The sequence below is a fragment of the Athene noctua genome, chromosome 1 (assembly GCF_965140245.1).
Source record: "Athene noctua chromosome 1, bAthNoc1.hap1.1, whole genome shotgun sequence".
Lineage (NCBI taxonomy): Eukaryota > Metazoa > Chordata > Aves > Strigiformes > Strigidae > Athene > Athene noctua.
In genome coordinates this window covers 991,021-1,009,189 of record NC_134037.1, presented here as the reverse complement: position 1 = coordinate 1,009,189, position 18,169 = coordinate 991,021, and the positions used below count along the sequence as shown (strand labels likewise).

The 18,169-nt window shown below is 49.9% G+C and overlaps 1 protein-coding gene across 1 annotated transcript in view; it reads right to left on the bottom strand.

Moving 5' to 3' along the window:
• Positions 1-1,461: 1,461 nt before the first annotated feature.
• RAB10 (RAB10, member RAS oncogene family) overlaps positions 1,462-18,169 on the bottom strand; it is a 51,767-nt gene continuing 35,059 nt past the window's right edge. Inside the window, exons 3-6 of the mRNA XM_074895302.1 lie at positions 11,031-11,169; positions 7,149-7,238; positions 6,529-6,630; positions 1,462-4,649 (exon numbers count right to left, since the gene is read on the bottom strand). Coding sequence (XP_074751403.1) covers positions 4,566-4,649; positions 6,529-6,630; positions 7,149-7,238; positions 11,031-11,169 — 415 coding nt within the window. The 3' untranslated portion in view covers positions 1,462-4,565. The remainder of the gene's footprint in view (positions 4,650-6,528; positions 6,631-7,148; positions 7,239-11,030; positions 11,170-18,169) is intronic.

Here is an 18,169-nt window from a genome sequence, read left to right as displayed (position 1 = left end):
GCGGGACACACACACACACACACACACACGCGGAGCCGCCCCCAGGAGACGCTGCTGGCCCGGGGGGGCGGGGGGCTCAGCCCCGGGGTACCGGGGGGCTCTGCTCCCTTGGGGGGGGTCGTGCAGGGCGGGGGGAGCCGCTGCCCCCCCCCTCAAGGAGACACCAGGGCTGGAAGGGCCGAGACACGGGGGGGGGGGAACACACACACGACACACGGAACACTCACCCCCCCCCCGACCGCCCGTCGGGGACCCCCGGAACGGCCCCGGGGAGCGGGGACCCCCCCGGCAGGGCCCTCCCCACCGCACCCTGGGGGGGGTCCCGGGCACCCCGAGGTGGGGACGCCGGGCCCGGGGGGGGTCCCGCACCCCCAAGGCGCTGGGGACACGCTCGCTCACAGCCGCGAAGCCGTTTCGGGGTCCCCGCGGCGGGGAGCTGAGGGCACGGGTGGGGTGGGGGACACCGCGCCCCCCCTCCAGCCGCCCCCCCAGGGTGGCCGGAGACCCGGGAGGGAGAGGGTGAAGGAGCGGAGGAAGCAGCGAGCGGCCCACGGGGCCGGTGTCCAGCCCTGGGGACGGGTCACCGCGCCCTGGGGGCTGCCACCCGGCTGTCCCCTGCCCCCGGCTCTGCGTGTCCCCCCCCGCCCCGAGCACCCCCAGGCTGCAGCCGGAGACCCCGGCGGGGGGTGATGGAGACCCCGACCCCTCCCCGAGGGCCCGACCCAGCGCGGGGGTGGGGTCCTGGTGCGGGCTGGAGGGGGGACACGCGGGGACGGGGACGGGGACAGCCGGGGTGACACAGCAGAGGAGGGGGAAAGACTCCAGACCCACTGGCGGGGGTGACACCGACACGGGGACACCGAGAGCTGCCGGACGGGGCCGGTGTCCGTGGGGGAAGGTCCTGAGCCCCCCCCCGGGGGCACAAATGTCACCACCAAGGTCATGGGCAGGGCTGGGAGCGCTGCCCCGACCCCGCGGGGCCTCGGCCACAGCCACGAAGTCACTGGGGGGATCGGGGGTGGCACAGGAGGGGACAGCGATGGGCACAGCCCGAGCTCTCGCGGGGGGTGACAACCCCACCCAGGGGTGCTCCCAAGGGCTGGGGGAGCCCCGGGGGGGCAGGAGAGGGGCCGGGGGCGGCCGCTGTCCCCACGCCGAGGAGCAGGGGGGTGTCACAGCCCCCCAGGCAGGGTACCCCCACGCCAAGGGGACACTCCCCCCCCGTCCCACCTCTGGGAAACCCCAGCCGAAAGCTTTGCTGCAGAAGACAGGAAGGAGTCCTGGTGCCAGGCAAACCCCGTCTCAGAAGCTGAGCGCCTCAGCGGCACGGCCAAGCGCCCAGAGGAGGCTCGGGGGGGTCTCGGTGGCCCCTGGGCGGAGGTGGGGGGCCAGGGCTGGGCCCTCTGCCCCCAGCCAGGGCCCGGGGAAAAGGGAATTTAATGGGGCCGAGGAAGTAACCAATGCAAGTTTATAAAAGCTTTTATTTGCTCTTGGTACGACCAAGAATGGGACAGTGATCTTTTATACAATTTGATACAGTAAGTGGTACAAAAGAATGTGTTTTAAATAAAAAGCCAGAGTGGAGTAGCAAAAATATTAAAAGATTAAGTAAAAAATTGTAGGCATGGGAATTAATCCTAGACCTTAGGTTGATGCTGTTTTTCCACCGTCCGAGGCCGAGAGGAGGAAGCGCCGCTTTGCCCCCTGCCCCGCGCCTGCAGCTCCCCGGGGCAGCGGCTCGACACGCGGGTAGGACAGGTCCAACCTCGGGGTTTAGTTTATCAGGACCAATTCAATTGAGTTACATTTTTTGGGGTTGTTTTTGTTGTTTTTTTTGTTTTTTGCCGTGACATAAAAGTTAGCGCCGAGTCCTCCGCAGGTGGCCGGGGTGGCTAGAGCCCAGCCTAGGGCTGTAAAGCCCAGCCTGCGGCTGCTAAAGCCCAGCCTGGGGCTGGGAGTGGGGAAAGCTGCGTTCGCATCCTTTTCTAGGCTGGCCTTAGGCTTTATTCCGCGCCCAGGGCTGGGGAGGGGGTGTCTTCCAAGTAGAGGTTTCACAAGCAGTTAGTTCGCTAGCTAGCAGGAAGTTTAGATACCAGCAGAAATAAAAGTACTGCAAATTCCTCCAACATGATTATTATGACTATATTTTTAATTTTTAAAAAATTTTTCCTGTCTTTTAGCATCGACTCCTGTCGCTCGCTCCTCCTCGGCTGGGCCTTGCACTCCACAACGCAAAAACAAAGCCAAGCCCCGCGGTTCAAATTCATGGTTTTGATGTGAACAGAAGTAGACCATCTAGAAATATTTCAGTTTATTAAGTGGGTCAGGAGAGGAGGAAGGGGAGGCGGTGGCTAGGAGCAGCGGCGAGGGGCCTGCTCTCTCTACCTGTTGGCTCGCAACGAACACAGCGTCTACAAAGGGATTTACACAGAGGGAGCCGAGCCCCTGGCAGCAAATAAAAAGCTCACGTTTAAAACAAGGATTATACAAAACAAACAAACAAACAAAAAAACCCCAACCAACCAAAACCAAAAACAAACCACCTTGATGTCTATTTCTCCATTTTTCCCTTTTTTTGATCATGTTAGAAAGTGCAGGTTTAACCAAAAGCAGCCCTCGCTCTATGTACAGCGCCGGGCGCGAGGGAGGCGGCTGAGCCGCCCGTGCCCTGCCCGAGCCCGACGGCCGCTCCAGGGGGAAGGGTTAACACACACGGAGACAAAACTGCCAGAATACAGAGGGGAAGGGGAGACACCTCGGTTCGAGTTACTACAGGGGAAGCCGTTCAAAACTAGATGTTAAAACGCCGTCATTTTGTTAAAATTAAATCAGCGTTATTTGCTACTTTAATTCTTTACCGGAGACAGTCCGAAACCCAAGCGGACAAGAGCGAGGCACGAACTTGTCCAGCTTTAAGGGAGACCGTGAGGCTTGGGGAGGAAGAAGCATCTCGTTAGAATCTTTCAGTCCTCGGGGGGAGCAGCTCTCCGAGGGGGAGTTTGCAACGCAAGGCAAGAAGGTACAAAGGCCCCCGCGGCCGCGCTCGCCCCTTCCCCGCTCCCTGCCCAAGGGAGGAAGCTGCAGGCACCGGGGCAGCCCCCGCAGGCGGCTGGAAAAGCAAAATTAATCCTCGGGGGGGTGCTCAGGAGCCCCCCCGGGATCCCCCACCGCATCCCCGCAGCGCGGGACCGAGAGCAAGGTCCCAGCGCCGCCGCCGTTACCACGGGGAAAATGGAAAGATTGCAGGGAGGTAGTAAATTAAACTGCCAACATTTATTTATTTATTTTTTTCCTCCCTTTTGGTATTTTTTATGTTTGGTTTGTTTTTTTTTTTTTTAAATCTAGTTTCACTCAGCCTTTTGCTAGGCTACCGAACCACTGGTTGGGAGCGGCTAAGGGGAAGAGAGAACTTAAAAGTTCGTGTTAACTGCTGTCAGTTTGGGAACTGCATGTTATATTCATACACATAAAGTAGACAACCACATCACCCTCCATAGAAAACTAGTGCATGCAAATAACTCTTCCATATCATAAAACCCAACGGCTATGCAGGAGGAGAGAGAAGATATACTAGTGAACTGACATTGCCTAGAGGGAAATTAGTAGGTATCTTCAACATTTTTACCTTGAAAGCTAAATCAGTGCTTTGTATTAAATTTTTTTGGCAAACATACCACGTTGCCATCCTTTTAATTAACACATCACACCATGAAGAAATGCAAATAAAAGCAGCATGCAGGCAAAAGGAAAGAGTTGCGAGTGAGGAGGGGGGAAGAAAAAAAAAAAAAAAAGAAAAAAAAAAAAAAAAGAAAAATGGCAGCAGGAACAGTTCTGAATGGCTAGATCACCAAAAAGGAGACACAGCAGATTAAATGTCTTTTTTTTTTTTTTTTTTCTTTTTTTTGCACCACCCTTTGTCCTCGATGCATTACACCAACAATTACGGAAAGCAATCACAAAAGAGTTCAGTATTTTAAAATGGTCAAGTATGGATGGCAGGTCTCCTGCACATGCTTCCACCAGAAGAAAAAAAAAAAAAAAAGGTGAAAACAAAAGTTCCTTTCCACATAAGGCACAGGACAAAATAAACCCCATTCACAGACTCAAGGCGAAAATGAGAGTTTTCCTGGCTCTTTGATGCATCTAGAGAATACGGTGACTCAAGCACATTATCCATGACAGAAAATTCCACTGTTGTACAAAATAAATTGTTAATTCTAACTTTTATTCTTATACAATTTGCAGAATAGAGTTGAATATGATTGCTATAGGTTTTAATGTCAGGAGGAACGGGACTATAATACAACCAAACCGTAGTGGTAAGTTTGAGCAGGTACATTAAAAAAAAAAAAAAAAAAAAAAGTTGTCACAGAGATGATTTTCCTATACACGTGGTTGAGAAAATTATAGTATGCAGGCTGTCCTGAACGGAAAAACAAAGGGAGACAGGAGCTTGTTAAGATGAGGAACAAAACATTGGTTTAAGGTTAAAAACAGGCAGAGTGGTTTGTTTTGCAGCGAGAAAAAAGGGGCGGTGGATGGCGATTGGTGATGTAGGAGAACGTTCAGCAACACTTGCTCTTCCAGCCTGTCACCCCACCTCCACTGCTGATATCTACATTTTCACTGTTGGGCTCTTTTACAGGGGTCTGCAAGGAAACAAGTAACAAGCGTTAGACGACTCTCAAGATATTCTGCAGTGAAGTACTCGGAGCGGAAGAGAGCGGCTTGCAAGACGACTGGCATCACCGAATAATATTATGAATAAACTAGGGACAAAGAGCCCCTCAGAAATGTCGGGAATCCTCCTCCCCCTCCAGCAAAAGCAGACAAAACCATTTAAAGTTTTGTTTTAAATAAGCAACAACCGGAAAGCTGGGAAAAAACAAAAAAAAAAACCAACCCCAACCAACAACTTTTGAACTTGGACCACCCCAAAGTAAACTAAAACTGCTCCTAGATCCTGCTCTTAGAACTGACACTTGGACTTTGGTGGAGTAAGTAAATCCCAGCCTACAACTAACGCACGCTGAAGTTAAATTATGTGAACTAATGACCTTAAAAAAACCACGGAGTAATTTATGGATAAAGAGGGGTTGTTCAAAAGCATCTGCCTTCCAGTTCACCAGGACACCAGTTTCCGAGGCAGCGGGCAAAGCCTGCTTTGACTCGCCTGCGTCACGGGATGTAAACTTGGTTAGACCAAAGCAACAATCAAAGTCAAGTGGTTTGAGCCGATGCTAACGTCTCCTTTCGGCCTTAGAAACCAACCCAGACATTCATGGGAATGCTGCTGGTTAGCCTCTTTTTTTTTTTTTTTTTCTTTCCACAGCCTTGCAAAGGCAAGTTCTTCCCCCTGATTCTTCAGACAAACACACTGAGGCCCAAAATAAAGAGGTGAAAAGGATCAGTGAGCCTCGGAGCCTGACCTGCTTACCACAGGCCAGGGATTTTCCTCCAGGTTCTCACATAATAAAGCTTGTCAAAACCTGACTGAGACACAACTCAGATCTACAGCGGCGAACCAGACAGCGAGGTGTATTTCTAAGGGTTGCAAAAAAGATTCAGCATTGCCCTTGTGGTAAATTTGGGGCCGGTTAACTCGGGTGAAGCGCTGGAGACGGGGCAGCGCCGGCGCTCGGCCGGGGCACGGCAAAGCCCACGCGGGGTCACCCACACACGTGCTGGAGCTGGGCAACGCTGGGCTCCGAGCTCCGCAGAGCTCAGCGCTGCAGGGGCACGGCCATGGGGAGCAGGAAGGTGCCAGCCCGGGGCCAGGGGGTAAATGGGGCCCTCGGCTGCGGGAACCGGCCCCGCAGCCGCCCGCTCAGCTCGATCCTACGGAGGGCGGCAGCTGTCGGAAGCTGACGTGGGGTTTGATGGTTTTTCTGCTCGTGAAAGGGATCAGGGGTAGGAGTACAGCAGCGCCCTGCCGCTCCGGGCACGCAGAGCTGGGTACAGGCCACCACGGCCACTCGAGGGGACGGGGAGGCAGGCGCCGGGCTGAGCTGGTGATCCTGGCCCTGCTCCCAGCGGCGGCACAACCGACCCATCAAACCTCCAACGACACGCAGAGGCCGAGGGGGCTCACCGCTGCAAACGGGGCAGAAGCAACACTTGGAGCTGCTTCATCTGCCCTGCCAACCACACCTCAACTCTTCCCGAGAGGCGCTTCAGGGTTTTCAGCTGCACGTGGACGGAGATGGCGGCAGGGACAGGACAATCCTCTCCCGCCCCAGCTGAAACGTTTTAACCCCGAGCACGCGCACAGCACGACCGTGAGTTTAAGGGCCAAACAGCTACGAGTTCACGTTCCTCGGCTCTACTCCCTCTACACAGCAGCCCTACAACAACGAAACAGCAAACAAGCTTTAGAAGCTTCTGACGTACAAGAAACTCCTTCAGGGACGCGTTTGCCTTCGCACGCCAAAGCCAAAAGCTGCAACAATCCAGACAAACATCAACAGCGACGGGAGCGGAAATTTTAGGGTGGGTTTTTTTTTTCAAGCAAACCCTGTAAGCACCTACCTTTCGAAGAATGTCTTCTGCTAATGTGAGGAATGCCTTCTCAATGTTTATATTTGCTTTTGCACTAGTTTCGAAAAACCTAATACCGTGCTCCCTAGCAATCTAAACCAAAAGAGGAAAAAAAAGGAGGTCAGCGTTACTGCAGTTATTCCCCTGGTGCTGCTGTAACTTGGGCTTTAGTGGCATTTATAAGCAGGTAATATTCTTTGGGCTGTAGCAGGCCTCAGAAGGACTAGCTAGGCACAGTGTCACAAAAGATTTGGTACAGAATGATTCAGAAACAGCAGCTAAAGTGTATTAAATTACAAGTCAATGTCTGGACACAAGACGACTGATACCATACACGCCTGTCACACGGTAAGTAACTTAACAAAGGATGCCTGAAAATTTTTAGTTATCAAAGGCAGCAGAAACTGCAGCTGGATTATTTCCATTCATGGCATTGTCTGCCACGCAGCTTCAGGGAAAACAACCCCTGGACTTACAAAGCATCAGCAAATCCAGTGGCCCTGCCCGCTCCCTGGCACATCCCACTGTGGCACCTCGACCGCCTGGAGCTGGCGGGAAGTTTTGGCACCGATTTGCTCCCTTGGATAAGCAAGTTTTGGTCCAACACTTACCTGTTCGCCTTTTGCTTTAGGGACAACTCTTTTATCTTCCATGTCACACTTGTTTCCTAACAGCATCCTCTCCACGTCTTCGTTGGCATGCTGAAACGAGACAAGAGACAGGTTCACACACACGTCTTCCCCAGCAAGCAGTAAATCTCCACCTCGCTTGTGTACTTCCAGGCTGTTTGAAGTCCAGGCTAACGTTTACAGGTCTTGGTGGCCTGCACCTTCCTGAGACGTAACAAAAAGGCTGCCAGACGTCCTTCAGACAGTGCCTTTAGACTGAAGTGCTCGCATAACCTTGAAGTGGAGTGAGACATCAGCTACAGGTGTGACCCAGCTCTATCACCATCCCAATGCCAGTTATTTTCCCCCTTCCTGTTTATTCCTGTCGTTTACATGTGAAGTCTTCCTTTCTGAAAAAGGCCAAGTGCTGTTCTGGCACCCAGACCCACAGCCAATGACACCAGCCTACCAAACCTTCCTTAGTTTATATTCAGCAACGTGGGAAAAGAATCATCTTCCTGCTGGGCGCTTAGCAGTGTGAGTTTTCCTGCGTGCTAGGCAAGCCCATCACAGAAATGAGGCTACAAAGCATCACAGGACAGGAACCACCCCACAGCTACAGCTGCCAAGGACCAAGCTTCGAGCAGTGCCGTGGCTCCGGCTGACACAACTTTTTGGATTTAAAGGGCCCTTTGCATCATGTTACTGTAAGTGTCCTCAGCGGCTGCGACTGCTTTCGGCCACCGCAAAGCCAACTAACCAAGAAGTCAGTGAATAAACCTGTTTGCCTGTTTTGGGTTTGGGTTTTTTTTTTGAGAGGAGTTACTGAGTTAACTAACAAAGGGAAATTACAGCTCTCTAGCATCACGCTGCTCCTCTGATGTCGCAATGTGAGCAAGACTGCGTGTCAGCTTTCTGCTTGAGCTCCATCTGCTAAAGACTTCCTGCAGGGAAATGGAGCGCAGGCCGTGCCCTGAGCACACCTAAACCGGGTCATCGCCGAGGGAAAACTGAAGCGAGCACCCTGCTAACGCCCAGGATGCAAAGAAAAGCAGGACCATGCACTGAGGGAATCACCTTCGTAAGGCAAAAGCAAACACAGAATCCCAGAATCACTCAGGCTGGAAAAGCCCCTCGGGATCAGCGAGTCCAACCCTCAGCCCGACTCTACAAAGTTCTCCCCTACCCCACATCCCCCACAGCTCATCCCAACGGCCCTGAAACCCCCCCAGGGATGGGGACTGCCCCCTCCCTGGGCAGCCTGTGCCACTCTCGGACCACTCTTGCTGGGAAACATTTTCTCCTCCTGCCCAGCCTGACCCTCCCCTGGGGCAGTTTCCAGCCGTTCCCTCTTGTCCTGTCCCTGATCCCCTGGGAGCAGAGCCCAGCCCCAGCCTCTCTGCAATGTCCTGGCAGGAGCTGCAGAGAGGGATGAGGGCTCCCCTCAGCCTCCTCCTCCTCACCCTGAACACTCCCAGCTCCTGCCCTGCCTCCTCACAGGATTGATTCTCCAGCCCTTCCCCAGCCTCGTTGCCCTCCTCTGCCCTCGCTCCAGCCCCTCCAGATCTCTCTGGGATTGAGGTGCCCAAACCTGGACACAACCTCCAGGTGTGGCCTCCCCAGTGCCGAGCACAGGGGGACTGTCACCTCCCTGCTCCTGCTGCTCACACCAGTTCTAATACAACACCAAAGCTTTCTCGAGGAACACTGAACAAGTAAAAATACCTCGGTGGTTCAGTTATGGAAGCACTGCCAGTATCCATCACAGGAAGGAAAGAGTATGCCAGAGAGATGCACCAGACCAGCAGAAAAGCTCCAGCACAAAGCATCACTTAAGTGGATAACTGAAGTACTTTAAAACCTGCCATGAGCAGCTTCTTGGAATGACTAATCTGAATTTACTTTCACTCCAATGCTCTTAATACTACTTTACAGTAGCATTACTAGCACAACTACAGAGGCAAGAGATCCACGTAGCCATGCTCCTGCTTACAGCAACAATCCATTTCACATCCCTCAGGAGAATCACCCCCGTTTTTTTTTTTTCTTTTGGGTCACAAGGAGGAAGAGCAGCCAATCACCAAAGGCAGATTAAGATGTCACGTAGAATAAAACTCTGAAAACATTAACTTTTCACACCCAAAACTGCTTACACAGCAAGAGGCTTCTTTCAACTACCGACAGCCCCAACATATAGAACCGTGCGCTTGAGTAACTCAACTCTGCTCAAGCCCAAACAAAAGTGCACGGCGTAGGGCACCTCTGCAGAATATCTGAGCTTTAAATAATGAAGTATTTCGCAAGGATGAAGGTGTAATGTCTCTAGGTTTCCTGGTTATTTCTAAATCAAGGCTTAAGTGGCCTGTAGAAGAGGCTCCTCGCACAGACCAGCAATTCAGACAAGCAGCTGGCTCGGTGGGAATTCTCCTCCTTCGAGGATCTCCTCGGCGATGCTAACGCCGTGTGAAACCGAAGCACTCCGTCCCTTCGCTTGCAACTGCCATCTGCAATGTCCTGCCCCTCAGCGGGTTACACCTGCCACACATTTCAGCCAGAAGCCTCAACACTGCATCTGGAACCTCAGAGGATGACTTCGCCCGTCACTCCCGCAAACGCACTCCTTTAGTGAGCTTCTTCCACAACAAAAAAAGCTTCCTGGAGGGTCAAACATCCCTTATAAAACTGCAGTAACCACGCTGCTGTCCCCATGTACCTGAAATCAGCTGCTGGGGTTTGTGTGGTGCAGATTTAAAACCAGGAGGGCAGCAAAACCACTCTCTCCTCAGAGATGATGGGATGAACGACATCCCTTACTCCTGAATACTGCTGAATTGTTTTTAAACCAAGCAACTGCAGAATCTAAAGACCCTGGTTTCAAGCTTACATTCAACTCATCTCCTGAGTTTCTTCCTGTGCTGCCTCACTTCCCCGCCCCTCCTTCTGTACCAAAACGTGTACCTTTGTGTAACAGTAGAGTTTCCCATTTCTCACACTAGAAAATTAAGGTCCCAATATAAAATTTTTTGCTAAGAACCTTTCACCAGGCTGACAGCACCCATCTGCTGACATTCTGTTCTACAGGGCCATCCTCATGCTCTCTAGAAAAAACACAAAGTTGGAAAATCCCAGCATTTATTCCAGCTGGGAACAGCATAACAGAAGAAAGAACTAACAGTTGTGCTGCTCTCTAACATCCCAGAACTCCTGGAGGATGAACTCTTGGGTATCCAGGCTCTGAATGTTTCTACATCAGTTTCTTCTGCTTCACTTGACCTGGCTTGAAATTTCACCAGCCTCCTTGTTTGGCACTTCTCAAACAAGGAGAAAAAAAAATCAGCTATGCAGGTTTGAGCAGTTTGCCATACTACCTGCAACAGCCATGATAAAACCTGCAAATATTTCACGACGTCGATTTTGAGGGCGCGGAGGTGATCATATTTAATGATCTTTGAGAATTTACCCAGGCAGCCTTATAAAATAGGTCAGAACGAGAAGCGATGTGTTCTATAGCTACCCTACAGCTTATGGCTTCGTGTTGCTCCTCTGCACACCACCTCGTGGTGGCAGCTCCTCCCGAAAACTGCAACTCCCCGTTACCAGAAGACACATTCCTTACCTCTGAGTATTCTCCAGCACAGACACAAAGTTCACTCGTGTATGAATTGGACACCACTAGCTCCCGTGCGGCGTCGCAACCCTTCGTGCCATTGCTGAAGGGAGAGTTGAGGGAGGGAACGCAGGGCAGCCAAGGAACAGCACCCGAACCCGTGTTAATTTACACCTTCTGCCAGGGTAGAAGCAGAAGCTGAGTTCTGTGGGACTCATCACACGCTCTACGGGTCACAGCAAACAGCTCCATTCTGGAATCTTACAAACATTACTCACCTCATCTATGTTTCTGAGCCACTTGCTGATGTTTTCAAAGCTCTTGGCATTGGTGATGTCATATACTAGCATGATGCCCATGGCACCTCTGTAATAGGAGGTGGTGATGGTGTGAAATCGTTCCTGCCCTGCCGTGTCCCTGCAGAAAACAGACAAGAGTACGGATCAGAGGCCAGCTTAAAGAACCCCGCGTGGTGTATCCATTGGACAAGAGTGCACGGCCCCGTACGTGCTCTGCGGCCCCGCTACGGGGAAAGTGTGAGGTGTTCAAAGAGCAGTAGGAATCCTCCAACGTGCACCAGCTTCAAGGCAGACCCACTCCCTCCTGGGTGTAGCTGAACACTCGCAGAACGGGCAAGCTTCGGTAAGCCAGGCTCAGGAGGCTACTGAGGGTCTGACGTTTCTCTTCCAGATTTTACTTTAAAGGGGATTGGGTTTTTTAAAAACACGTTTCAGAGTCAACTAGGACAGAAACAAGACGCTGGACTGTGTAACTGGGCTTACACGACTAAGGTGGATGAAGCCACCTGTTGAACAGCAAAGTGGCAGGTTGCAGTAGGTCTTCTACTATCTTACCACAATAAACAAACCCAGTATCACGTCACGGTACAAATTCCTTCATTTTAAACTTTGTATTTTTATGGACAACTTGAAACTTGTACCTGAAAGGAGAAACTTTCACTGCCAAGTCTCACATCTCAGGGAAGTGCCTCAGAGTCCTGAGCCTTGGTAGGAACCAGCAGTGGACAGCACGAAACAGGAGCAAGAAACACTCTGCCAACACGTCGACAGGACTGCGAGCTCCAGCAGTGAGAGTCTGAACGACCCTAAGATGCTGCTGTCCCAGACAATCCCTCCTGTTACTGACCAGTTCTTCCCAAATTAACATAAGAATAAGCCACTTTAGAACTCCCATTTGCAATTTTTGAGTCACATACCATAACCATGGACACAGCACAAGCCTCGCTGACTCGGTACTCAAATTTCTGTAGAAAGTTCCCAAAACGTTGTAGGCTGTTTAGCAACGCTGCTGTCAAAGTCAGGAGAGACTGGAACTGTGACCAGCAACGACGTGACCCATCTACCCAACCAACACCACCACAGTGCCCAAGAAGATCCCTTCCCATTTCACCAGCTGCTGAGCAGCCACCAAGCCAATCACTCAACATTTTCTGGAATTCAGACTTAACACTGAGAGGAATTCTGTTTTTTCAGATCAATTTTATAAAGCTTTAAATTGATTTTATAAACGTAAATTCCTGAAATTCAGATCAAAATGTATGAAAAATAAATCTAGGAGATGTACTGTAACATTAAATTGTCGATTTCCACAAGCAATATGTTGAAAATGGTGAGTGCAATACCAATAACAGCATGTGTTTTCCCATCTTGTTCTGAGAGCTTTGATGGAGAGTGCATGAGATCTGGTTAATCCTGCAGGCCATTAAGTTGAGAATCAGGAGTTAACTGCCACCTTCTACAGTGTCTTTCAGAGGACATAAACCCAATCTATTACGTGTTTACAGTTAGCTTTCAGGGACACTATTCACATAAGGACACAGACTCACTCGAGCGGGGCCAGAGGAGGCCACGGAGATGCTGGGGGGGCTGGAGCCCCCCCTGTGAGGACAGGCTGGGAGAGTTGGGGGGTTCAGCTGGAGGAGAGAAGGCTCCGGGGAGACCTTAGAGCGGTCCCCCAGGGCTGGAAGGGGCTGCGGGAAAGGGGGGGGGACTCGTCTTCAGGGGGGGAGGGTAGGATGAGGGGAGTGGGTTTAAACTGAAAGAGAGGAGATTTAGATGAGATCTGAGGCAGAAATTGTTCCCTGTGAGGGGGTGAGGCCCTGGCACAGGCTGCCCAGAGAAGCTGTGGCTGCCCCCTCCCTGGAAGGGCTCAAGGCCAGGTTGGACGGGGCTTTGGGCAACCTGGGCTGGTGGAAGGTGGCCCTGCCCGGGGCAGGGGGTGGCACTGGAGGGGATTTAAGGTCCCTTCCAGCCCAAAGTATTCTATGATAAGGTAGAATCAGAGGTGTCTCCAAATTTAAACTGGTCTAAATTGAGATTACCCATTCCCTAACCTCCTTCCGAAGGGCACAGCGCTCCCCCCCAGACCCACGTTTCCTTGCTCACAAACCAGTAACCTCAGAAAAGATGACAGACTCCAGTTGAACCAGTTCAACTCATTTCCCTCTCAACTGTTCCTGAGGCCACAGCAAACGCCTGGGCAGAACATGGACACCACCAGGCACTAAGTCCTGTGGAAACTCAGCTCTCCCCACCGCCCTGGCACCTCCAGTTGAACCAACAAACACTGACTGCAGTTGCCAAATCAATTTGTTTAAGCACATGTTAGATTTCTGGTCGGGTATCAGCTGGCAAATGGGGGGTAAATGAAAAGCCTCAAAAGCTGAAGATACCATGGAGGAAAAGTTCCTGAGATGAAGGGGAAACGCTCTACAAAGTTTCTCCTCCAAGAGTCTTACCGCCTCCTGTTTGGCTCAGACCCCAGATCATGGCTTTGAGGCTGATTGCTCCTGAGATTTTACCTCAGGAAATGACAAACACCAGGAAGAAGGCAAAGAGCAGAGGAGGAGGAGGAATAGGGGCAGGTCCTAAACCCAAGCACCACTTTGTTGGGAGATGTTCTAACAGGCCGTGCTGCGCAGAGGTCCGGCTCGCTGGCAGCAGCCTCGAGAAGCAACCTAGTCCATTCCCTGGCTCTACAAAACGTTGAGGGATACTCACATTATTCCCAAAAGTTCTGCTGAAGATCTCTGACGATTGCTGGCTTCAATCCCTCTCTCTCAATTCTTTTCTGTCCCACTTGGAAGTTTCTCCTGATGGCTCACTCGGGTTTTCCTTAGTGCAAGTCCTTGTCTTCCCTTTCATAGGTAACTAGAGGAGTTCATCTCCTTTCTTTCTACAACTAAACACAAACATCAAACACAGCTCTTGCACCTTCTCTGAAGGTTCTCAAGCCACCTCGAGTTCATTAGACCTTACTCACTGGCCAGTCTAAGATACACGGCCTCACCTATTCACTCTCTCCGATTTGCCCAGGTCTAAGCAAAAACCAGGACACGGCTCCAGCGGAAGCCTTACCAGCCTTGTGCAGGAACGTCTTCCAGAAGACCTGGGCATGCCCGTTTACACATCCCACTCCCTTTCCTCATGATTAAGCAGATTTTTCTGACATTTGAGTAACTGATTATTACTCACACTGAAGTTGCTAACTTTGCATTTGTCTCTACCAGATTTCACAGGACTTCTTTCAGTGACGTTTCTCCAACCAGTCAAAAGCAATCTGAGTTATCATCCAGTCCTCTGCACAAATGATACTTTCCAAGTTCATCTTTTCCTGCTTAAAGACAAGAACCATACTCTCTATTCCCTTACCCCAAGCATTAAAGAAAACCTTGCCTGTCGTGAGACTCAGGAGAGACTCCCACAAAATAGCACGACTTTTGCACATCATTTATTTTCTCTCGCCAGGAGTTTTCTATCCCCTTGATCACATCTTCACCCAAGTCATTTCCCCATGACCTGCTTATATCAAACAGGGCAGCGTCAGAAAAGCTTTACCAAAAACATCAAGACACACGGCCCCTGCGATTTCTCCCCTCCTGACAGGGCCAGGAGCCCTTACAGTCGGAATTCAGATTGATGTTACACAACTTGGCATTGGCAACACCCAGTTGTTACTTGTTGCTTGTCATGTCCTAGGCACCTATAACTAAACTTGCTTCGTTAACTCCTCCAGTGTTTCTTCTGGCAACTGAAGCTAACGGATGAAAAGAAAGCCGGGGAGGAAAAAAGCTAAGAACCTGGAGTGTTTCCTTTTTTTTTTTTTTTTTTTAAAGTACTATATTTGCCCTTTCCCCTTCTTAATGGATTCTCCATTCATTATTCAGAGATAACTCTTAATGGCTGTGAGATTAGAGAACTGACTGAAGCAAACAGAGGAAATGAGTTATGGTTTTCAAACTGCCTACGACTGACGAATCCACCCTGAGCAAACGGCACAAGACAATCGGAGACCGCGTGTCCTGTTCACGGCCCTGGCCTGCCATTCTTTTGTTCCAACCTCTAGGATTTAAGAATAAGCTCCAAAGCTATGGGCGTGCAGCAAATCCTCAACACAGGCAAAAACAGTTGTGGAAGCTCACTAGCTTTCCAAGCTCAAATAAATGTAGTCGAGGGCTATTAAGATAGCTGAGGAAAATGAAGCCCTAGTGCACAGGAGGAAAGGAAGAACTTGGTTTGTTTAGCTGCAAAACAAAGACAAAGAAGGTCGTCCTGTGGGACTGGGGAAAGAAGCACAAGGAAAGTGAAAAATCTATTTAAATTACTCTCATGCCAACATTAAAGTATGCATAAGCTGTATCATATTAGAGGTTTAACCAACAGAGAAAGGAATTTCTGGGACAGCTTTCCGGTTGACCTAGCAGAGACTAAAGAAACCTTAAAATGTACTACGATTTATCTATGAAAGATTTACAGGGATGCAACAAGAAGAGATTATATCTGATGGTCTGTGAAGATCCTTCCAGCCACACAGCTCGAAATAAGAGTCTTCAACAAATTAAACCAAATACTTCCTAGCAAAATATTCTTAAGAATTTTATTACGGTCCCACTGTTTCTTCTTATAATATTTTTAAAATTACACAGCACAATAGCGCATTGGAGAAACTGTACTGCTGACATCAGGCACGCTCTGGAAGCTCCAGTCGAAAACTTTCCTTCACAAAGAAACATCTGTAAGATATCTCACGACTGGCAAATTTCAGCTTTTCTGAAAAATATTCAGCCAAGGAAAAAAAAATAATCTATGAGTGAAGAATCTAATTGTTTTATAGGAAGTCAGAGTGATGTGCTAAGAAAGTCCCTTCCAGCACCCCTTGAGCTACGCACATGGTGAATAGTCCCAAAAGCTCTCAGCAGCAAGAATTCAGTTTCAGAAGTTCCTAGGATAACTGCAAATATTAATGAGACTGATCACACACTAACTAGTGGTGCTGTCTGCAGCTCTGGCTGTTCATCTCTGCACTTATTAAATGCAAGAATTTGCACATAACAGGGCATTTCCATGGGTGTAGTTATTTCAGATAGCCACGGTGCTGCACGTTTCTTTCAGCTCTTCCAGGTCAGCCCATTACTGTTGCAACGAGCTCACTGCTGAATAAAAAATTCTGAGGACACTTTTCTAGCCGTGTAAAAGTGTTCCCAGCAAAGATGCACTGACAGAAGAATTGCTTTATGGTCTTCTACGCATTTAAGAGCTGCACGCTAAACAAAAATAAAGCTGTTTCTAAAATTTGGAATCAATCAAGCAGACTGTAGGAAAATAGACTGACATACAAAATTTTATGTAAAGACAGGAGGGTCAGAGTAGCAGCTAAGTAGGGAAAAACGAAAAAAATTTAGATGTCTTCGAATCTGTTTTTCAGCTTACTACAGAAGCAATTTTGTCACTGCACTGCTTCCACACTAATCCAACACTGCCAGGTATGACTGTTTCACACAGCACCGAAGAAAAAGGGATCATTTGTCTTGCACAGCTCCAGCAGCTCTCCAGGATGCGTGCAGCCTTTTAGATCTCACCTTTCTGGCCTTAACGACGCAAGTCACCGCCTTGCAACAAGCCTGTCCAGGCACAAGAAGAAGAAGCAGCACTTTGCTAACTTGCACCTACTGTCCTTCACCTCATCTCCGAGTTCCTCGGTCTGGCTTGACAACACACGCTGCTCACCGACAGCACGCCAGGGATCTGCATGAAAACTGCCAAACAGAGAACTGGCAAGTGAGGAATCAACAACTGTCGGTCCCCCAGGAACCCCTGCAGAACGAACTCTTCATGCAGCTCCACCCATCCCTCGTGGTTACTCCTTAAGATCAGTTTAAGACTAGTTTAAGACTAGACGTGTATACACCACGTGGCTGTTTAATGGAACTTGGGATCACTACTCTGACCTCTTGAAAAGGCTGAGCACTCACCACTGCTCCCATAACCCCAGCTTGTTTACAATCCCTACAAACCTGTTCCTAAATGCTGCAGTAACTTCTTGAACAGCTTTTGGCCCTACCCCATCCCTCCAGCATCCCACAGTCAGCATAAATGTCTTTAGGGGTTTTTTTGTTTTGGATTCACTCTCCCAACATCAACATCCTGTAATTCCACCTCAGGATCATCTCCTCCAGTTCCTCGTTGTCTCCCCAGACTGCAGTCTGTGAATGGAGAGACCAGAACGTGGCTGTATTTTCTGCAACCAATTTTCACAGAATATTCTGGAATAAATGGAGAGAGGGTTTCTGGGGTAAGTTCTTCTGCAATAGCAGAACAGGATGCATCATGCCAAGCCCTACTCTGAAATACCTGGCCGATCTGGTTTTTTTTTCCCTCCACATTCTCCTTTATTTATTTCATTTCTATTACACTGTGCTAGAGCTTTCCCAGTCTCCCGCCCCTGCTGCTGGATTGCCAGCAACTTTGATTTCCACTGTCCTTGAGCTTAAAAAGTCCTTCCTCCTCCTCCTCCTCCCTGCCTCCTATTTTTTTAGATGACAGTAACATCTCCTTTCAGCTTTCGCTTCACCAGGATGAAAAACCTAAACCTGACTTCTGTGCGCTCTCACAGGCGCCTAAGAGCTGCACTGGTCAGGCCAGATGTTTTTCCAGCTTCCACTTCTGTGGAGTTCAAGGACTCCTGGAGCCCGAGACCCATCTGTCTATGCGGCAATCCAAACCAGACCGTTCCTTCGTGAAATCCCGCGTACACCTGCAGCTACCACAACATCTCGAGGAGTTTCACAGCTTCATTTCCTTGTGTTTTGCACGTGCCACCTTCAAGCCTTAGGCCAGAACTAATGCTCTGGTACTGGAAAAGGCAAGGAGTCACATCAGTCTCTACTTACCTTTTCCAGTATAGTCAAAGTTTTAAAAACGCGCTTTGGTCACTTCTCTGAAGAATCACAATCTTTCCAGTTGTTCTTCCTAAAATAGTTGTTACATCCCTCCAATCATCCTACTTGCTTCTTTCTTTCCAAGGCCTGCTAATCAAAACTGTGTACTATGTTATGCCTGCTAATCAAAGTTGGGTATTGTGTTGGGCTGAGACGCTTCCCTGCCCACCGGGAGCAATC